General features: G+C 43.8%; 1 protein-coding gene across 3 annotated transcripts in view; it reads right to left on the reverse strand.

Moving 5' to 3' along the window:
- Positions 1–3131: 3131 nt before the first annotated feature.
- PRMT2 (protein arginine methyltransferase 2) overlaps positions 3132–22385 on the reverse strand; it is a 43624-nt gene continuing 24370 nt past the window's right edge. For all 3 annotated transcript variants that reach the window (XM_066369947.1, XM_066369946.1, XM_066369945.1), the window contains 7 exons: positions 12218–12379; positions 11158–11322; positions 8872–9047; positions 7117–7246; positions 6102–6238; positions 4449–4620; positions 3132–3742 (listed from right to left, as the gene is read on the reverse strand). In XM_066369947.1, coding sequence (XP_066226044.1) covers positions 3710–3742; positions 4449–4620; positions 6102–6238; positions 7117–7246; positions 8872–9047; positions 11158–11322; positions 12218–12379 — 975 coding nt within the window. In that variant the 3' untranslated portion in view covers positions 3132–3709. The remainder of the gene's footprint in view (positions 3743–4448; positions 4621–6101; positions 6239–7116; positions 7247–8871; positions 9048–11157; positions 11323–12217; positions 12380–22385) is intronic.

Raw genomic sequence — 22385 nt, forward strand, 5'->3', positions numbered from 1 at the left:
GTGGCAAGAAAGGATTTTCTCAATGTTGCAAGTATGGAAACATTGTAGTTCCACTAATTGAGAATTATCCACCACTCTTGAATAAGTTATTGACTAATCAGCATCCAAATAGCAAACAGTACATGGATAGCATTCAATCCATTAATAGTTTGTTTGCTTTTGCGTCCATGGGAAACAAACCAATTGACTTGCCTGGACCAGGACTTTATTGCTTTCGACTTCATGGTCAAGTTTACCATCAAAATGTTGTGTACAAAGAGATCTTTGACATGTGAATTAACATTTTATTATTTAAATCACCTTTATTTATTGAGCTAGTGGTGGCTCTTAAGAAATGTACCGCCAATAGTTTCCTTCATTGCACTCTATTTTAAGCAATTAAGCAAGTAGAAGGGGGAAACCCCGTGGGGCACTAAGCAAAGGGGCATCCTCGCCGCCTGCCCTGGGTAATTCAGTTTGAATTAGCAGACACCTTTGCACAAATCATTTTAATTACAATTTATAATATCTAGAACAGCGGTCATTTCGTATGACCGCCGGGCTTTCTAGTGTAACTATATTTGGAGACAGGGGCTTTAAGGAAGTAATTAAGGTTAAACAGATCATAAGGGTGAGGCCCTGATCCAACAGGATTAGTGTCCTTATAAGAAGAGCTACAAGAGCCTGACCAGGTGGTGGCACAGTGGATAAAGCATCAGACTGGGACGCAGAGGACCCAGGTTTGAAACCCTGAGGTCACCAGCTTTAGCGTGGTCTCATCTGATTTAAGCAAGGCACCAGCTTGAGCTCAAGGTTGCTGACTTGAGCAAGGGGTCACTCGGTCTGCTGTAGCCTCCCGGTCAAGGCACATATGAGAAAGCAATCAATGAGAAACTAAGGTGCAGCAACGAAGAATTGATGCTTCTCATCTCTCTCCCTTCCTGTCTGTCTGTCCCTATCTGTCCCTCTCTCTGTCTCTGTCTCTGTCACACACAAAAAAAAAGAGAAGAGACACAAGAGAGCTCACTCTCTGTCATGTGAGGACACAATGAGAAATGGCCTTCTGCAATCCAGAACAATGGCCCTCTCCAGGAACCAAATTGGCAAGCACTCTGATCATGAACGTCCCAGCCTCCAGAACTAAAGTCCTGAAAATAAGTTCCTGTTGTTTAGGTCACCCAGTCTACGGTATTTTGATATGGCACTCTAAGCAGACAAAGACATAGACTAAGACGCAGAGGGACTCAGAAGCTCATAGAATAAGCAGACAGAAATATCAGTCAAGATCCAACTATCTGAACAACACAACAAACTTGATAAATGACATTTAGAGATCTACACTCAAGGACAGCAGGATACACAAAAAGTACATAGGAATACAACTGACAATATGCTGAGTCATAAAACAAGATTCAACAGTTTCAAGGGATTGAAATCACTCAGTCTATTCTCTTAATAGTGAAATTAAGCTAGAAATGGTTAAGAAAAGTAACTTAAAAATCCCACCTTTTGAAATTAAACCACATAACTCCAAATAACCAACAGTACAGCTGAAGAAATCATAACAAAAATTTTAAAATATTTCAAACTGCATAATACTAAAAATATATCAAAATAATGTTGCAGCTAAAGCAGTTCTAGAGGTATAGAACTCTTAGAATGTTGATATAAGTGCAAAAGCTAAGACACTATAAGCTATAACAGAGAAGAATGTAGAATAGCTTTATGACCTTGGAATAAGTAATGATTTCTTAAATAGAAAACAAAATGTGCTAACCATAAAAGAAAAATAATGTCAAACTGAACAACATCAAATTTAAGAACTTCTGTTTATCAAGTGAAAAACAAGTCACAGAGTAGAAGATAAATCACAAAATAAATATACGGGAAAGGACTTTTAGTCAAATTATATCAAGAACCCCTGCAAAATTAATTGGGGGAAAAAAACAACCCTAATAGTAAAACAGAGAAATGTCTTGAACAAGCACTTCAAAAGCAGGGTAGCCAATGGCCAGTGAACACATGGCATTAGCCATGAGAAAAATGCAATTACCTCCACACACCCACCAGAACAGAAGAAAGGAAAAACACAAAACAGTTGGCGTTGAAGAGGATGTGGAGCATAGACATGAGTTTTTTTTACTTTGAAGAGCTGATCATTTCTAGTAAAGCAGAAGTGTGCACCAAAACACACGCACATACAGAAATGTTTGCAATTGCACCAATCATAATAGATGGACACTGGAAAGAACCCCAATGCCCACCAACAGGGGAATAAGACACGTAAGTTATGGTACATTCATACAGTAGAACATTACACAGCAATGAGAAGGCAACCACATTGCATACAACTCACAGAAGATTCTCACAAACATAATGTGAACTACAGAAGGCAGATGCAAAGGAAGAATGCCTAGACCATCCAGGGCACCAGAGCAGAATACCAGAGTCAAACAACAGACATTTATTTCTCACTGTTCGGAGATTGGAAGTCCCACACCAAGGAAAAGGCCCATTTGGGGTCTGGAGAGAGCCCGCTTCCTGGTTCATAGCTGACCACCTTCTCACAGTATCCTTGTGTTGTGAAGGGACAAGGCACTTTCTGGGGTCTCCTTTATGAGGGCACTAATCCTATTATGAGACGTAATAACCCTCATGACCCAGTACCTCCCAAAGGCCCCCACTTTCAAACAACATCACACTGGGGGTTAGGATTCAACATACAAATTTTAGGAGGACACAAACATCTAGTCAATAACAAAAACACATTGTATAATTCCACTCATAAAATGTTCAAAACTGGACAAAAGTCATCTATAGTGTTAGAAGTCAAGCATGCCCCCAGGGGTGTTGCTGAGTAGAAGAGGCACTTGGGGCCTCAGGTGTGTGAGGTGTTTTGACCTAAGTCCTGGTTACATGTATGTCCATGTTGTAAAATTTCATCCATCTATATACACATGACTTGTGCAGTTTGGGGTATGTATTTTATATTTTAATAAAAAGTTAACTAAAAATCAAAACAACACACACACAAAATGTGGATGTATAACTACTGATATGGGAGTTTCTTCATAATATTAGATGAGAAAGCTTACAAGGCAGTACACGAGGCATGGGCCCATGCTTGTACGAATAATGTACATGCACAGAAATAGGATCTACACAAACATTCGTTTATTTAAAAATATTTATTAAGATGCACTATGTACCAACACGCTTTGTCTAGAAGACATCTCTACAACTGCACTATCGCATGCAGAGGCCCAAGCATGCACTGCCGCCTCCCGGTCCTGCACGGCTCCGGGAAACCCCACATTCAGCATGTTGAGTGGATGAACCAAGGGCAGTAAGGACACCATTACCACATGATGCACAAACAGTCACTTTCACAGGAGTACAAGGCTGACGCATGTGTCCTATGAGTGTAGAACTAGACCTAGCTTAGGAACACTGTGCCCCCAACCTACCCAGAGGTCGGCACTGTGGACGTCACTGGTGGACACCTGGAAACACAGCCTACTTCTAGAGTACAGACACAGGCAGTGACAGTAGCAAGGGCAGCCCGAGTCTGTTTGTCTGTAGAGCCCACAGAGAGAGGTGTGACCACCTGCCAGGCAGAGTGAGCGTTCTCAGGCTTTCACAAGATCGAGTGTTCACAACGGGTGAGACTCCTCCGCTCCTACACATACCTCCAATAAGCTCACACTGCTTCCCAAACAGAACGTCACTGTCATCTCCAGATTGGAAAGACTTTTTCTCCACCCTAAAAAAGGCAAAGAAAACAAATCAATCAAATAATCAATAACACTTGATTAACATGCAGTATTTCCTATAATACCTTAACAATGGACAAGAAAATGGCATTCAGATGCAGAATATTTTTAAATGACAAAGTCAACATAAAATTACTGTAAAGCAAAGCAATAAACAGGTATCAAAAACAACAAGAATCCATTAGATGGTTTTCTTTTCCCTCCCACATTAACCCTGAGTCAGGAGAAGAGAATCCACCTTTCAGTGGCCTCTGAGGCCCAAGGCCCCCACTGGCTGCACTGTTCCACTTGTGGGAACATTGGCTCTTCACTCTTCAAACCACCACCTAGTCAGAACGCACCCCTCACTCTGCGTGGCCACACACCCACCACCTGTGAGCACCAGGTAGGTGCCAGGCTACATGATGGCTCAGCCATTGGCTCTTTCTCTCTGCCCGCGGCTCCTGGACACAGAAAGGGTGGCCCCCAGCCAGGGCTGGGGCTTCTCTCACTGACTAGCTGTGTCACAGAACAAACCATTTACCTTCCTGCACCTCTGTTTTCTGTTCTGGAAATAAAAGCATCCACTTCCCACCATGAGGATTAGAAAAATGATGCAGACAAGGTGGGGATGAGCATCTCCATGGTAACCACCCCAGACCTATCCCCCAGAACAGCACAACAGCATATGACTTTAAAGCTAAATAGCTTACTTACTCTCTGCGATGTGGGATCTTGTCTGGAAGTGACAGACCAGCTCAGAGTGACAGACATGTGCCTCCTCCACACTGGGTTTCTCTGCAGTACAACCAAGCCTGTGACCACATCCCCTGTGTGGACAGGGACAGGCTCATCCATCATAAACAGCACCTGCTTCCAGTGGGTGGTGCTGCAAGACATAGGGTGGTGTTACTGGAGCCCCTCCCTGGGCCCAGCTTTCCAGAGCTACTGTAGGGCAGACACAGCCCACCGAGGACACAGCTCCTGGACACGCTCAGATTCCAGGAGGGGATATAGGGTGCTCAAGGTCACAAGGCAGGACATAGGGTTCCTCTGCCCCAGCCCCTCAAAGGGTCCACCCAGCTTCTGCATCCTGGCAGAGCAGGCGTCCATCCCAAGCCACCCAGCTCTTTCTCCAAGCCACTGATGCCCACGGTTCTAGTTTCTGCAGTCAAAGAGAAACACACAATGAAGACACTGTGTCCAAAAACATGATTTCTGTGAAAGTTAAGATGCATGTGCACAAGATAACTGACATTTGGGGGAAAAACAGTAACATTCTGGGACTCTTGAAGTTCTGCAGGCTCTGGCCCCCGACAGGTCCTCCCCTCAGTACATGGTGTGGCCCCACGGTCATGCCCAGCTGAGGCACTGGCTGCCTCTTCTTCCTCCCTGACTCTCAGGCTACCCTCCCTCAGCCACCATAGGGGTCTCTTTCCCTGGCCCTTCTCCGAGAATGTGTCCTTTGGCCTTGCGCCCTGCCCATCCCAATTCTGTCCCTGATACTACCTATGTGTGGACAACCCCTTGCAGATGCTCTAGTGGAGAGGAGCCCCAGCACACAGCACTCACTGCTGGCTCCTAAGGTGAGTGCTCCCATCTGCACAGTGAGCCCCGGAAGGAGAACTGACTGCAGCCCCAGCCAGGCAACCTCCACTCTGGGCAAGCAGTTCCTCAGCCTCATTCTCCTTGCACAAAATGACGACCGGGGTCCTTCACACCCAGATGCTACAACTAGCACCCCTCCCTGTGCCTCGCTCACTCCTGGCTCACCTCCATGCCTGAGGGAGTGTCCAGGGCAGTTACTGAGAGGGGCTACAGAAGCCCCCAAATGAAGGCAGCATTTCCACAGGGCCGCTGTATCCAGCCCCATGAACAGACTTCAGCTCCCATGTGGGCATGAGTGCAGCCATAAAATGCTGTTGCACGAAACTGTCTCAAAAAACATTTCCCTTCTGTAAAAAAGTCTGAGCAAAAGGCCCTAGAATGCTGCTAACTATGAAAAACTGTAGCAGCATTTAGGGCAACTGAGAGAAGACAAAGCCTGATCCTCCTAAAGCCAGTCTGTTCATCCAGGGAGTCCAGAAGCAGCCCGAGGAAGCGGGTACAGGGACAGTGGGGGCACAAGACCCCAACTCAGCTCCACACAGCCTGGGCCCCAGTGCCCATCACCTGCACACCTAGCTCCATACCACAGCTCCCAGCCCAAGGCTCAGCCTGGGCTAAAGATTTCAGGTCAACTTTCAATATTACTAGACCTTTAAATTCATCACCCTGTCATGCTTTCTGTCATGGCAATAACTTGACAGCAAGCCCTGAACAGTCCACGGAGAGCTACCCACGTATCCAAAGGGTGGAGCAGACACTCACGGGTGAAACGGTCCCGTGCTCAGCACCAGCTGGGGCTCATCCTCCTCCAGGTTCTGAAAGCGGACACTGAACCAGGCCGTAAACCCATGCAGGGTGCCAGCTTTCTTGATATCAAAGCACAGTTCACCTTTCATTGTCTGTGTTCAACCAAACAAACAAGAAAATGGACATTGGTTCATAAACATGTAACATAAGGCTGCCTCAGGCTCTGTCTGAGCGAGGCTCACAACTTCTTCCTCCCTTGGCCACATTTCACAAATCCCACAACACTGTGCTGACCCAAGACCTGTACCACCTATTTCGGCAAATATGAAACAAGCCTATAACTTACTAGTTTAGCTGAACACATCAAAAGCCATATAGAATTTCCTTTTAGGGAAAGTAAATATTAAAACTTGCATTGTGAATTCAAATGCAGCAGACAACCAGAAAAGGTTTCGAGTAATCTGGGTCTCATTTGCCTAATTTTCTGCCTCAAAATTTGAGAATACTTTCTCTTCTCAGTTCTTTGCATAAATAGAAAAGTTCAAAGCCGAGTTTCTACAGTTGTAACTGAAACTAACTAAAGTTTCAAAACTTCAGTTCTCACACTATTTTGCCCATCAAAGTTCCAGATGAGGTTTTCAAACATTGTCTGGCTCCCCCATCTCAGAGTACACCCTTAACCGGGTACCATCCTGAGCCCACAGGTGCCACCTCGTGGCAAGAGAGAAGGAAAAGAAAGAACTAAGAATTTTGCTATCAAGGGCAACTAAAAACCCTTTAAAAATTTTAATTCAAATTCCATCATGAAATTCGATAATTTATTTGAATCCGAAGATGCTGATAATATTAAACCTAAATCTAAAAATAATGGAAGATGTTAAAGAGGTTAACTAGAAAGAAAATAATATAAAAATAGAAAAGAAAATCAGAATAGAACATAAAGACTATAGGAGAACCAATAGCAAAAGGTATATATACTTGTTTATCTGAATAACAAGTTTCACTCATGTGCGCACCAACTGTACCTCACCTCCAGATCAGCGATCTGCACTGTTCTCATGTCCAGCTGTAATATAGTGCACGGTTCAGAGAGACAGTCTTCTGGTTTCAAAATGTGGTTATACTTGGGCTTGGAAAAAAATTCCTTAATTGCTAAAGATCTGGGAAAAAGGTCAAAGTAATTACTCAAAGTCATCACCAACATCTCAGGCTCTGACACACGCATGTGTGACAACAGGACATGTTTTCTCTCTTCTGTACTATTAGGAATTCCAAACCACTATTGAGCTGCAGCCCTGCAAGCCCAACTCCGGTCCCTCCACCCAGCCCTCCCTGTGTGTAAGTAATGAGGAGCTTCCCTTTAGTCCTTCTTAAGGTCTGAACACAGGGAGACCAACCTTCACCAAATACCAGAAAATAAGAGGCTACAGGTTTTCTTTAGTTTTCGAATCTATTTTATCACAAAATATCTTTCATGGATCTTCTATTACACAGCAAATAAAAAATATTCCTGTTCTAGGTTGTATCTTTGCTGGCCAATCAGAATTTGTGGAGCCAACCAATTAGAACAGTGCTATTTGGACCAAACTATACAAATTTGAATTCCCTATTTACATGAAAATAGACCAGTCAAGAACAGGGGCAGGAACTCCTCTCTATGTAAGCCAGCCTCCCCTGTCTTAGTGGAGTGCCATAGCTGTGTTTCCCTGGTTTACAAACTGAGCTGCAACAGCAGCTGTGTCACTAAGTAAAGTCTCTGCTGTATTGCACCCCAAATTGGGGATTCCTGTTGACACTGAATTGGCAGCAGGGATCTTCATTTTAGAGTGAAGAGGGAGGGAAGGAGGGAGGGAGGGAGAGAGGGAGGGAGGGAGGGAGGGAGGGAGGGAGGGAGGGAGGGAGGGAGGGAAGGGAAGGGAAGGGAAGGAAGGAAGGGAGAAGGTGCAGGAAGCATCAACTCCCATATGTGCCTTGACCGGGCAAGCCCAGGGTTTTGAACCAGCAACCTCAGCATTCCAGATTAATGCTTTATCTACTGTACCACCACAGGTCAGGCAATATTTTTTTAATTTTAAAATAAAAGACAAAAAGGCTCAGAGGCCCCTTTCTGGCTGTCTACTCCTCATCTGGATGTCTAGCAGGCATCCCTGGTGACCTGGTCCTCACTACATGAATGGAAGTTTCTTGCAGCTTCTGACAAATGAGGGACCCTCCCCTCATTTCCAGGGCTGATGCTGGGTTTCTTGTGCCTAATTCCCATGGCACTCTTAGAAGGGGAAGCAGTCAGCTTATATATCCCCATCCTTCTAAGAAGAGACAACAGTAGAAATGTGAAGGCCTTACCAGAAAATCAAACCTGAAGCTCAACTGCACAACTGTGTCACATGTTAACAACCAGGAAATCAACTCTTTTGGAGCACTGCTTTCTCTATAAAACTCCACTAATATATTTCCAATCCTTATTCAAATTTATAGCTTAGTAGGAACATACATCTGTGTTTTAATGGCCCACACATTTATAAAGGCCTCATTTGTAACCATGACCTTATTTTTCCCAGTGTACTTTGAGTACTTAGATGCAAAAGACAGTTCAATTCCCACTGCAGCTGTTATCAGTTTAAAGGCATTAAAGGCAACGTGCAAAATTCTTAGGCATGTGAGTAAATTTAGATAGTTTCATGGCAAGTTCTACAACAAAGTACATTATTCTGTCTTAGAAACGCCTGCAGTTCACACTGCGAGAGGCCCAAGAGCGTGTGTGTATGGCTGTGCCACGGACACTCACTTGAGAGCGCTGAGGTTGAACTCATAGGCATTGTCCCAGAAGAGAACCTTGCTGCGGTAGTCTTTGTCGGCACTGCAGGGTACCAGGTGCAATGCAGCCGTGGTTGGCCAGATGACCCCGCCCTCCTTCAGCCACGCATCCCGGGCATACAGGATGGATTCAATCATGAACTCAAACTGCAGGGGTGGGAGAGACACACAGGAGACCAGGTGACTGAGGCCAGCGTCTGCACAGACCTCCCTGCTGCATTCAGATGGTCTGGGATCTTTATACAAGTCTCACCCTCAACAGTATACCAGCCAGGATAAGCACTGCTCAGCCAGCGCTCCGTGGAGGATTTATCTCATACCCACATATTAATGGTCACCTATCACAGCTTGGGTCATTTTGCGTTAGAATTCAGAACTGGGGAATGGCTAAGGGCCAGGATAAATCTTCACTCTCATCCACTGAGTAGTCACTAAGTAGTTACTACTACATTTTTAAGAGCCCCTAAGTTTTGAAAGGATTTTAGCTGTCAAATGAAATCATTTTGGTCTGGGGTATTCTCAGAACATTCACAGCCCTCAGACCCTGAAGGCCTCACCTGCCCTGCAGTCCTACAGGGCCTCCCATAGTGACCTGATCTCTACTCCACCCTTAAAGCCCTGGACAGTGGCTGGTTGCCTAACACATGGCAAAGTCCTGGAGCACACAGCACCTAAATCCAGCTCGGCCCCGAGGTGCCACTGCCCCTGCTAGATGCTGCTCCCCTCCACCTCTCCTCTCCTCCCTCTTCCCCCGCCCCTCCCACCTCCCCATTTCTCCTCCCTCTGCCCCTTTCCTCTTCTCTCCCTCCCCTCCTACTCTTTGTCTCCCACATCACCTACTTCCAAGAGCAGAGCTGGACCCTTGGCAGCAGGCTTCCCCCAACTGCCCTGGGCCTGTGGATACAGCTCCACAACAGGCTGGCTCCTATGTTCCCATGGCCAGGAGGAACTCTATAAATGTTCACTGAATAAACACTGGTGTTTGAGGGGCAAAGTAATGGGTTAATGCTGTACTTAGTCCCTTTTATCCCCTGGTTATAATCTTAGGAACCCACAGATGTTATTAATAAACCAAATATCACAGATGTTGAGTCTATGTACACTTTCTCTTCAGATAACATAATCTCAACAGGACTAATGGCCCAATGTCATTTGCTGTCATTTTCCTCAATGTTTGCAATGTATAAGAAGCTGGGACAACATATTTAAATGGATCTCTCGCTGGAAACATCAGCCACATTCTGCTCACATTCAGCTAGATGTTCTCTCTCTGGATTTTTACAGATGATAAATTTCAGATTGGGGTGTTTTACTATAATGTCTTAGATCCTGAGCCAGAAGAGGGCTGGGCAGAGGGTTCGAGGAGATGAAGACGCAGGCCCAGCTCCCACCCACCTCTCACTTGCCCTCAATCTCAGAGTCTGTGAGTGTGAGCACATAAAGTACTGTGCAGGGTGGGGAGGGGTGTAACCAGAAAACCATCCACTCCACCTGTGATACCTGGAGCGTCAGGCTGGGTCTCACTAATGCTAATCAGGGGGCTGCTGGGAGAGGGAGCACCCAGGCTTGGAAAGAGACAAAGAGTCTGCTCACATAAAAAAATCAGCCTCGCCCTGGCCAGTTGGCTCAGCGGTAGAGCGTCGGCCTAGCGTGCAGAGGACCCGGGTTCGATTCCCGGCCAGGGCACACAGGAGAAGCGCCCATTTGCTTCTCCACCCCTCCGCCGCGCTTTCCTCTCTGTCTCTCTCTTCCCCTCCCGCAGCCAAGGCTCCATTGGAGCAAAGATGGCCCGGGCGCTGGGGATGGCTCTGTGGCCTCTGCCTCAGGCACTAGAGTGGCTCTCTGGTCGCAACATGGCGACGCCCAGGATGGGCAGAGCATCGCCCCTGGTGGGCAGAGCGTCGCCCCTGGTGGGCGTGCCGGGTGGATCCCGGTCGGGCGCATGCGGGAGTCTGTCTGACTGTCTCTCCCTGTTTCCAGCTTCAGAAAAATGAAAGAAAAAAAGAAAAAAAAGAAAAAAAAAAATCAGCCTCATACATTAAGCCATGGATACTCACAGGTTCGCAAAGAGAACAGAGTTTACATAAATCACTCATGAAAGAGTTCCAGATTTCTTGTAAAGGCATTTTTTTAATCAGTTAAATAGTCATTAGTTCATATAAAAAAATAAGTTACATTTGACCTTAGGAAAAAAGTCCAAGTTAATCACAATTTGTGAAGATTCTAGAGACCAGCCCAGTCGCTGCCCCGCACTTACCAGCAGGCAGGTCCCCATCCACTCGGACACCAGCACATCCACCTTCTCCGGCAGCACCACATCCTCCACCTTCTGTTGGAACACAGTGATGATGTCGGCGAAGCCATTCTGCATGACCAGCTGCCCCGTGTGCTGGGCCATCTCGCTGGCCTCCACCGCATACACCTGCATTGGCAGAAGCACCGTCAGCATACATCCTACACTGCACGGCAGCCCGGCGGCACCTCGGCCGAGTTGGAACCTACACCAGAGAAAAGGGAAAACAGCAGACACAGAAGGAAAGCAGCGGCCGACAGCAGAAGGGCCAGTGTGTCATGCACCTGGGAGGGGAGCTGCTGCATCTAACCCTAACTTCACCTTCTGCCTAAAACAGGCATGGGGCTGCAGGTGGACAGAAGCTCTGCCCCCACCCATGGCTGCTCGTCCCAAGGTGCCCTGGATAAGGCCAGAGCCCAGCGCCTGTTCACGCAGCAACAACCCCTAACTGATGAAGGAGGTCTCAGCACTCATCTGAGGACAGTCCGACTTGTAGGATACCTGTGGCTTCAGACATAATTTCAAATCCAGGTTCTTGGCGGAGGGTCCTGAGCACCATGTTCTGGTTCCGACAGGATCTGAACTCAGGTGGCCCCTGCACTGCAGCCTCCCCTGTAAACTAGGAATTGCACCTGCCTGTACTGAGAACACCAAGGGGCTGCAACTCCACATAGCCCAGACATGCTTTAAAGAGAGGTCGGTCCTGTCTTTGCCAGGCAGTCACTATTCAGGGCAGGGACAGCACTTGGACGGTAACCCACTCACGTAGATGAATGTTTCTATATTTAACTGAAATAAACATTTCAAAAAAACTACCCATCACATGCAGATTGCTGGGACATTTTCTACCTGTCCTATTCCACTCTATGCTATTGGTAGCTCACTGACCAATGTCACAACCTCTAACTGGCTCAGCCCACGAGGAAACACTGCTCGCTTTGTCAACATGGTGCCTCATGCACAAAGGACACGTCACCAAGACTCAGCTCCATGACTGCTAAAGGGACGGCCACTTCCTACTCACCGCTTTGGGCTGCGCATAATGTGCACAGAAGAGGCTAATGATCCCGGTCCCACAGCCAACATCCAGAATCACTTTGTCTTTGAGGGACTCCCTATTCTGCAGGATCACATGGTGGTATTTAGTTGTTCGTGGCTGGTCTGTCAACATCTCCAAGTGAAGTTTCTATAGGAAAAGCACATTATAAGACATTGTCTATCATTAGAGCTATGCCGAGCTGTGGTTTAAGGTAGAGGGTAGGGGCCTGAGTTAAACCTCTTGACCCTCCCATCTAAAAACATGAGCATCCAAAGACCAAACTATGCCAACAGATAAAGAGTAGACAGTGAAGAGATGACCTGGAAGTTTCCAGAATCCTTCAGCCTCAGCAAGGTACCTTCAGCTTCTCCCTGCACTTCCTGGCTAGCCGAGTAGAGGAGCAGGCATGGACCATTTAGAAGCAGTGCACACATCACCCTCCTGACTTCTGTTCCCACCTGAGACAGAAGAAACTACCACATTCCCAACCAGACACTACCTGGTCAAGTGTCCACCAACAGAGGACATTACAAGCCATGGGGAGAGATTCTAGAAGAGGCATACAGGGCCCAGAAGTCACTCTCACACATAAATCTGTCCCTCGTGTGCTTGAGGAGTCTAGAATCTATATAGCTCTGGAGGAAGGTGACAACCCTACCAACCCTTAAAAGTTCAGTTCAAGGCCGCCAGACATGTCAAGGGGAAGGAAAACATTTGCAACCCAAGGACATACCCCATGGGAGTTTGGCCAATCCCCAGGAAGACCGAGAAAGGCTCCTCCAGATGGTTCCTGAAGCCAGATGTCAGTAAGAGAGCCCTGACTGCCAGTGAAGCAGCACCCACATCCCCTCCCCAGGCTCCATTCCCCAGACCTCAAGCTGCAGAAAACCCTGCCCACAAACAGCATCACTTAAAGACACACAGCCAGGCCACCCAGACTGTGTCAGCACAAACAGGAGGTCTGAATGAGCCTTCACAAGCTGTGTTGGCTCCTCTCAAAAACACTGTTGACTAAAACACAAAGGGACAGACACAGGGAGACTGGTGGAGTGGAGTCAAGACCCAACTATTCTGCCTGCAGCAATCATCTCAATAGGAAGTCAGAGCTAGGATGTGAGGAGATGCCAGGGGCAGGAAACTGGGGTGGCAGCATTAAAACCAGAAAAATATATTCAGAGCAAAGAATGTTCCCAGGGACAAAGAAAGTCTGTAAATAATACAGGAACCACATCAGCAAAAGGATATAATAGCCTGACCAGGCAGTGGCGCAGTGGATAGAGCGTCAGACTAGGATGCGGAGGACCCAGGTTCAAGACCCGGAGGTCGCCAGCTTGAGTGAGGGTTCACCTGGTTTGAGCAAAAGCTCACCAGCTTGGACCGAAGGTCACTGGCTCAAGCAAGGGGTTACTTGGTCTGCTGAAGGCCCGTGGTCAAGGCACATATGAGACAGCAATCAATGAACAACTAAGGTCTCTCAATGAAAAACTGCTGATTGATGCTTCTTATCTCTCTCTGTTCCTGTCTGTCCCTGTAAAAAAGAAAAAAAAAAAGGAAAAAAAAAGGATATAATAATTCTAAATACTTTTACAACTAATAATAGAGCTTCAAAATACACAAAGCAGCTGACCAGGCTGTGGCACAGTGCATAGACTGGGACGTGGAGGACCCCGGTTAAAAACCCCAAGGTCACCAGCTTGAGCATTGGCTCATCTGGCTTGAGCATGGGCTCACCAGCTTGAGCACAGGGTCACTGGCTTGAGCCCAAGGTCACTTGCTCTGCTGTAGCCCCTGGGTCAAGGCACATATGAGAAAGCAATCAATGAGGAGGCGGCAAGATGGTGATGGAGTAAGCGGATGTACCAACTTCCACCTCCCAGAACCAAAGTGGATTACAACTTAATTTAAGAACCATCATCTGGAAAAACCAACTTTGGACTAAACTAAGAGGACTCTTCAACCAAGGAACACTGAAGAAGCCACACTGAGACTGGTAAAAAAGTGGAAACGCGAAGAGGGCTGCCCAGCTCCCCGAAGCAAACGGCAGCCGGGAGAGACTCACGTGGCGGGAAGTGAGTTTAGCAGAGAGGGGAGGGTCCTGAGCCCCAGGTACAAAGCCCCAGCCTGCAGCCCCAGAGCCTGGAAGAGGCATATGGACAGTATTTAGCTGCAAAACAAGCCAGGATACTGTTTGTGAGAAAGAGTCTGATTTCTCAGACCCAGGATTCTTCTTAAAGGGACCGTGCAGAAAACCTCTCTCACAACCACCCACCAGGGACTTTGGGGGACAGGAGAGAGGAGAGGACCAGAGCAGCAAGAAGAGAGTGTAATCTAGGAGGCACAGGGAGAAACACTTTGAGGGACAGCCACTCTAACCCCTGGGACGAGTCACTTCCCAAATCTGAAGTGAATATTTCCCCTGGAAACAGCAATAGCACCAAAGGGAAGCAAGACACCAGCCAAACAAGCTCTCCCGTGGCACTCAGAGCAGAGTCGCTTAGAAGGAGGGAGCTTTCGGGACTACAGTATTGAGTGTTAGGATCTGAGCTGCAGTGCCCCCAACCACACTGCTGCGGGTTTGCCTGAGGGAGGGTGGCAGCAGGATGCGGAAGCACGGTTCCCTCAGCAAGGGCAGAAGCCAGCTGAACATGACTGAGGCACAGGTTTGAGCTCAGTCTTGCCCAGCAGGGGTGCAGAAGATGCACAAAAGTGGTCAGGCCCAGCTGCAGCCCGCCTGCAACCCCGCCAGTGGGGGAAGAGCGGGAGCCCTGAAAGGGACAGAGACCCGCTGCTGAGGAAGGGCGCCAGGCACGCAGCCTCGCCGGGCAGGCGAAACCGAGGCTTGCTACCTGATACACAAGCTGGCTCCTCCCACGGGGGGGGGGGAGCCAGAAACAGGTGGAGCCCCGCAGCTGAGCAAAGGTGCTCACCCCTGCCTGTGGTGGTGAGACTTGCCACCAGGGCACAGCACATAACCCCACACATGGTGGCGGGGCAAAGGCAGAGACCTAGGAGGCTTGTAGATCCAGGCACAACATCACAGCCCCTCCTGTGGAGGAGAGGCAGAAACTGCAGTGACAGCCCCAGTGGGCTGGCACTGGCAACGCCCATACCCAAACACCCTAGGCAGCAGAGGTAGAGGGGGCTGCGGGTCTGCAGACAGACCACACCTAGGGAACACAGAGGCCACACCCAGTGGACTCCAGAGGCCAAAACCTTCATATACACAGACAAAATGAGAAGGCAGAGAAATGCAACAAAAATGAATCAAGAGAAACCCCCAGAAAAGGAACTCAATGAGTCAGATATAACCAAATTACCAGATGCAGAGTTTAAAATAACGATTGTTAGGATGCTCAAAGATCTTAGAACAACAATAGATGGTCATTACGAACACCTAGATAAAGACATAGCAAATATAAAAAAAGACATTGAAATAATAAAAAAGAATCAGTCAGAAATGATAAATACAATATCAGGAAAAAAAGAACACAATGGAAGGAATTAAAAGCAGGATGGATGAAGCTGAGAATTGAATCAGCAACTTAGAAGACATGATAAATGAAGGCACAGAAGGAAGAGCAGAAAAAAGAAGAGACTCAAAAAGCCTGAGGAAACTCAGAGAGCTCTGTAACAAAATGAAGAGAAATAAATCTGCATCATAGGGGTTCCTGAAGAAGAAGAGAAAGAATAAGGGATAGAGACTTTGTTCAATCATATCATAGCTGAAAACTTCCCTCAATTAATTCAGGAAAACGTCTCACAAGTCCAAGAAGCACAGAGAACTCCATTAAAGAGAAACCCAAAAAAATCTACACCAAAACACATCATAATTAAAATACCTAAGCTAAGTGATAAACAGAAAATATTAAAAGCTGCTAGAGAAAAAAAGGCTATCACCTACAAAGGAGCCCACATAAGGATGACTTCTGACTTCTCAACAGAAACACTTGAGGCCAGAAGGGAATGGCAAGAAATATTCAAAGTAATGCAGAACAAGAGCCTACAACCAAGACTACTTTATCCAGTAATGTTGTGGACCATTAATGGCAAAAAGCCATTATAGATTCGAGGCTTGGCAGGGGGCTAAGTTTTACCCCTTCCATCTCCATATTTGGCTTTGATGCTGAGTGTTTGCACCCACTCCACTTCCTTCCTTGGGTTGCAGGAAGCAATATACATGCCCTTCCTCTGACTCTGTTTGTTTCAGATGTTTGTAAATTTCACTAATGTATCCTGTTTTTGCCTTGGGAGAGTTCCTGTCTTAGCCTTTGATGTGCAACTTTGTATCAGGGTCCTTGATTTGCATAGGTCCATATAATAAAGCGAACTGGGGCTGTGAGGCACTCAGATACTGCCAGGCAGTTTGAAGAGTCCTCCCGGTCCCATCGGTTTTGTTCTGACAAAGTGTGTTTCCTCAATTCCGCACCGTTATTTGGAGCCGCGCTGGTCCGCGGCACAGTAAGGCTATCGTTTAAAATTGAAGGAGAAATAAAAAGCTTTCCAGACAAAAAAAAAAAAAACTCAAAGAATTCACTACCGCCATACTAATGCTACAAGAAATGCTAAAGGGTCTGTTGTAAACAAATAAAAGGGGGAAAAGAATATAGCAAAAGAGGAATACAGCTTTAAAGAATAAAACGGCAATAAACAATTACATATCAATAATAACCTTAAATGTAAATGGACTAAATGATCCGATCAAAAGACATAGGGTAGCTGCGTGGATAAGAAAATAGGACCCATGCATATGCTGTCTACAGAAAAGAGACACACCTTAAAACAAAAGATGCACATAGACTGAAGGTGAAAGGAAAAAAAAAAAATTTCATGCAAATGGAAATGAAAAAAATCTAGGGTAGCAATACTTATATCAGACAAAATGGACTTTAAAACAAAGACTATAGTAAGAGATAAAGAAGGTCACTACATAATGATAAAGGGAGCAATCGAACAGGAAGATATAACCATTATAAATATCTACGCACCTAATATAGGAGCACCTAAATATATAAAGTAGACTTTGATGGATATAAAGGGCGAGATCAACAACAATACTATAATAGTAGGGGATTTCAATACCCCACTAACATCACTAGATAGATCCTCAAGAAAGAAAATTAACAAAGAAACAGCAGACTTAAAGGACATACTAAATCAACTCAATTTAATAGATATCTTCAGAACCATTCACCCTAAAGCAGCAGAATATACATTCTTTTCAAGTGCTCATGGTACATTCTCTAGGATAGACCACATGTTAGGGCACAAAAGCTGCCTCAACAAATTTAAGAATATTGAAATCATATCAAGCACTTTCTCTGATCACAATGGTATGAAACTAGAAATCAACCACAACAGAAAAACTGAAAAATACTCAAACACTTGGAAACTAAATAGCATGTTATTAAATAATGAATGGGTTTACAATGAGATCAAAGAAGAAATTAAAAAATTCCTAGAAATGAATGATAATGAGCATACATCAACTCAAAATTTATGGGACACAGCAAAAGCAGTCTTGAGAGAGAAGTTCATAGCATTACAGGCATACCTCAAGAAGCTAGAAAAAGCTCAAATAAACAACTTGACCCTGCATCTAAAAGAACTAGAAAAAGAATGGCAAGTAAAGCCCAGAGGTAGTAGAAGGAAGGAAATAATAAAGATCAGAATGAAAATAAATGACATAGAAGCTAAAGAAACAATATAGAGGATCAACGAAACCAGGAGCTGGCTCTTTGAAAAGGTAAACAAGATCGATGAACCTTTAACCAGACTCACCAAGAAAAAAAGAGAGAGGACTCAAATAAATAAAATTAGAAATGAGAGTGGAGAAATAACAACTGACACAACAGAAATACTAAATATTGTAAGAAAATACTATGAAGAACTGTATGCCAAAAAATTAGACAATCTAGATGAAATGGACAAATTCCTTGAAACATATAATCTTCCAAAAATTAATCTGGAAGAATCAGAAAACCTAAACAGACTGATTACAACAAATGAGATCGAAACAGTTATCAAAAAACTCCCAACAAAGAAATGTCCTGGGCCTGATGGCTTCACAAGTGAATTCTACCAAATATTCAAAGAAGAACTAACTCCTATCCTTCTCAAACTATTTCAAAAAATTCAAGAGGAAGGAAGACTTCCAAGCTCCTTTTATGAGGCGAGCATAATTCTGATTCCAAAACCAGGCAAAGACAACACAAGGAAAGAAAATTATAGGCCAATATCCCTGAGGAATTTAGATGCTAAAATCCTCAACAAAATATTAGCAAACCGGATCCAGCAATATATGAAAAAAATCATACAACATAATCAAGTGAGATTTATTCTGGGTTGGTACAATATTAGCAAATCAATCAATGTGATTCATCACATAAACAAAAGGAAGGAGAAAAACTACATGATAATTTCAATAGATGCAGAAAAAGCATTTGATAAAATCCAGTACCCATTCATGATTGTAACTCTCAGCAAAGTGGGAATACAGGGAATATACCTCAACATGATAAAAGCCATCTATGACAAACCCATGGCCAATATCATACTCAATGGGCAAAAATTAAAAGCAATCCCCTTAAGATCAAGAACAAGGCAGGGGTGCCCCCTTTCACCACTCTTATTCAACATAGTTCTGGAAGTCCTAGCCACAGCAATCAGTCAAGAAGAAGAAATAAAAGGCATCCAAATTGGAAAAGAAGAAGTAAAACTATCATTATTTGCAGATGATATGATATTGTATATAGAAAACCCTAAAGTCTCAGTCAAAAAACTACTGGACCTGATAAATGAATTCAGCAAGTTGGTAGGATATAGAATTAATACTCTGAAATCAGAGGCATTTTTATTCACCAACAATGAACTGTCAGAAAGAGAAATTAAGGAAACATTCCCCTCACTATTGCAACCAAAAAAATAAAGTACCTAGGAGTAAATTTAACGAAGGAGATTAAAGACTTGTACTCGGAAAATTATAAAACATTGATAAAAGAAATCAAGGAAGATACAAACAATTGGAAGCATATACCGTGCTCATGGTTAGGAAGAATAAACATCATTAAAATGTCTATATTATCCCAAAAACTCAGAAACATTGATACGTAAAGACACATGCAGCCCCATGTTTATTGCAGCATTGTTCACAGTGGCCAGGACATGGAAACAACCAAAAAGCCCATCAATAGATGACTGGATAAAGAAGATGTGGCACATATACACTATGGAATACTACTCAGCCATAAGAAATGATGACATCGGAACATTTACAGCAAAATGGTGGGATCTTGATAACATGATACGAAGCGAAATAAGTAAATCAGAAAAAACCAGGAACTGTATTATTCCATACGTAGGTGGGACATAATAGTGAAACTAAGAGACATTGATAAGAGTGTGGTGGTTACGGGGGGGGAGGGGGGAATGGGAGAGGGATAGGGGGTGGGGAGGGGCACAAAGAAAACAAGATAGAAGGTGACAGAGGACAATCTGACTTTGGGTGGTGGGTATGCAACATAATTGAACGACAAGATAACCTGGACTTGTTATCTTTGAATATATGTATCCTGATTTATTGATGTCACCCCATTAAAAAAATAAAATTATATAAAAAAAAAAAAAAAAAAAAAAAAAAAAAAAAACAATATCTAGCCTGAAACAGAAAAAAAAAAAAAAAAAAAAAAAAAAAAAAAAAAATGTCTATATTACCCAAAGCAATTTATAAATTCAATGCAATACCAATTAAAATACCAATGACAGACTTCAAAGATATAGAACACATATTCTAAAAATTTATATGGAACCAAAAAAAGAACACAAATAGCCTCAGCAATCTTGAAAAGGAAGAATAAAGTGGGAGGTACCACATTTCCTAATATCAAGTTATACTACAAGGCCATTGTATTCAAAACAGCCTGGTACTGGCATAAGAACAGGCATGTAGATCAATGGAACAGAACAGAGAACTCAGAAATAAACCCACACCTTTATGGTCAACTGATATTTGGCAAAGGAAGTAAGAGCATACAATGGAGTAAAGACAGCCTCTTCAACAAATGGTGTTGGGAAAATTGGACAGCTACCTGCAAAAAAATGAAACTAGACCACCAGCTTACACCACTCACAAAAGTAAACTCAAAATGGATAAAAGACTTAAATGTAAGCCGTGAAACCATAGCATCTTAGAAGAAAACATAGGCAGTAAGCTCTCTGACATCTCTCACAGCAATATATTTGCTGATGTATCTCTCCACGGGCAAGGGAAATAAAAGGCAGGATAAACAAATGGGACTGTATCAAACTAAAAAGCTTTTGCACAGCTAAAGACTATAAGAACAGAATAAAAAGGCAAACTGCACAATGGGAGAACATATTCGACAATACGTCAGATAAGGGGTTAATAACCAAAATTTATAAAGTACTTGTAAAACTCAACACCAGGAAGACAAACAATCCAATCAAAAAATGGGCAAAAGAATAGAATAGACACTTCTCCAAAGAGGACCTACAGATGGCCAATAGGCATATGAAAAATGCTCAATATCACTAGTGATTAGAGAAATGCAAATTAAAACCACAATGAGATATCATCTCACACCAGTCAGAATGGCGCTCATCAACAAAACAACACAGAGTAAGTGCTGGCAAGGATGTGGAGAAAAGGGAACCCTCCTGCACTGCTGGTGGGAATGCAGACTGGTGTAGCCACTGTGGATAACAGTATGGAGATTCCTCAAGAAATTAAAAATCGAACTGCCTTTTGACCCAGCTCTCCCACTTTTAGGAATATACCCCAAGAATACCATAGCACTGTTTCAAAAAGAGAAATGCACCCCCATGTTTATGGCAGCATTGTTCACAATAGCGAAGATCTGGAAACAGCCCAAGTGTCCATCAGTGGACAAGTGGATTAAAAAGCTTTGTTACATATATACTGTGGAAAACTACTCAGTCATAAGAAATGATGACATCGGATCATTTACAACAACATGGATGGACCTTGATAATATTATACTGAGTGAAATAAGTAAATCAGAAAAAACTAAGAACTATATGATTCCATACATAGGTGGGACATAAAAATGAGACTCAGGGACATGGATATGAGGGTGGTGGTTTCCGGGGGGGGGGGGGGGGAATAAAACCAGATAGAAGGTGACAGAAGATAATTTGACTTTGGGTGATGGGTATGCAACATAGTCAAATGTCAAAATAACCTGGAGATGTTGTCACTGAACATATGTACCCTGATTTATCAATGTCACGCCATTAAAATTAATAATAATAAAAAAAAGAGATAAAAAAGTATCTGCTGGGTAGTGTGATATAACTGGAGAATTTTACTAAATTCATTTTGCCTTTCTATTTGTAAATGTCTATAACTCATATATAGTTTTATATAAAAGTAATAAAAATTGTCCAACTAATCAAATTATAAAAAATTCAAGTTTCTACATATGTTCATGGCTAATGTCAAAGTCATACTGGGTTATCAAAGTGCACTAGACAATCAGGTGACTTAATTCAAGTTGTGGCTCTAGTTCTTACTGTCCATGTGAAAAGAAAATCAACCTTCATGAGACTTGGATTTCTCATTGCACAATGGATATAAAACAGTCTCATTTGGTTTCTGAAAATATGAGAAGAGATTACATATGCAAAGATACTTTAAAAGCTGAAATGCTACATAAATACCTAACATCATTTTTGAAATAATTACTCTTTTGGGATTTTTATACTAGATTCAATTTTCTTAGATTAAGATTTTAAGCATACTGTTGGTGGTTTGTGTTCTTGAAAGAAAAAAAAATTAAAGCTTATGTTAAAATATAAAAAGCAAGAAAAATGAAAGCAATCAATGAACAATTAAGGTGCCACAACAAAGAACTGATGCTTCTCATCTCTCTCCCTTCCTATCTGTCTGTCCCTCTCTCTCTGTCTGTCTCTCTCCCTCTCTGTCACACACACACATACAAAAAATACACAAAGCAAAAACCAACAAAATGCAACAAGAAACAGACAAATTCACAATGGTCAAAGACTTTAATACCCGTCTCTAAGTAATTGATAAAAGTGGACAGAAAATCAATAAGGACATCAACTTGAACAATACTATCAAATAACAGCAAAACTGATATTTACTGAATACTTC

This window comes from Saccopteryx leptura, chromosome 2 (genome assembly GCF_036850995.1).
Source record: "Saccopteryx leptura isolate mSacLep1 chromosome 2, mSacLep1_pri_phased_curated, whole genome shotgun sequence".
NCBI classification, from domain to species: Eukaryota; Metazoa; Chordata; class Mammalia; order Chiroptera; family Emballonuridae; genus Saccopteryx; species Saccopteryx leptura.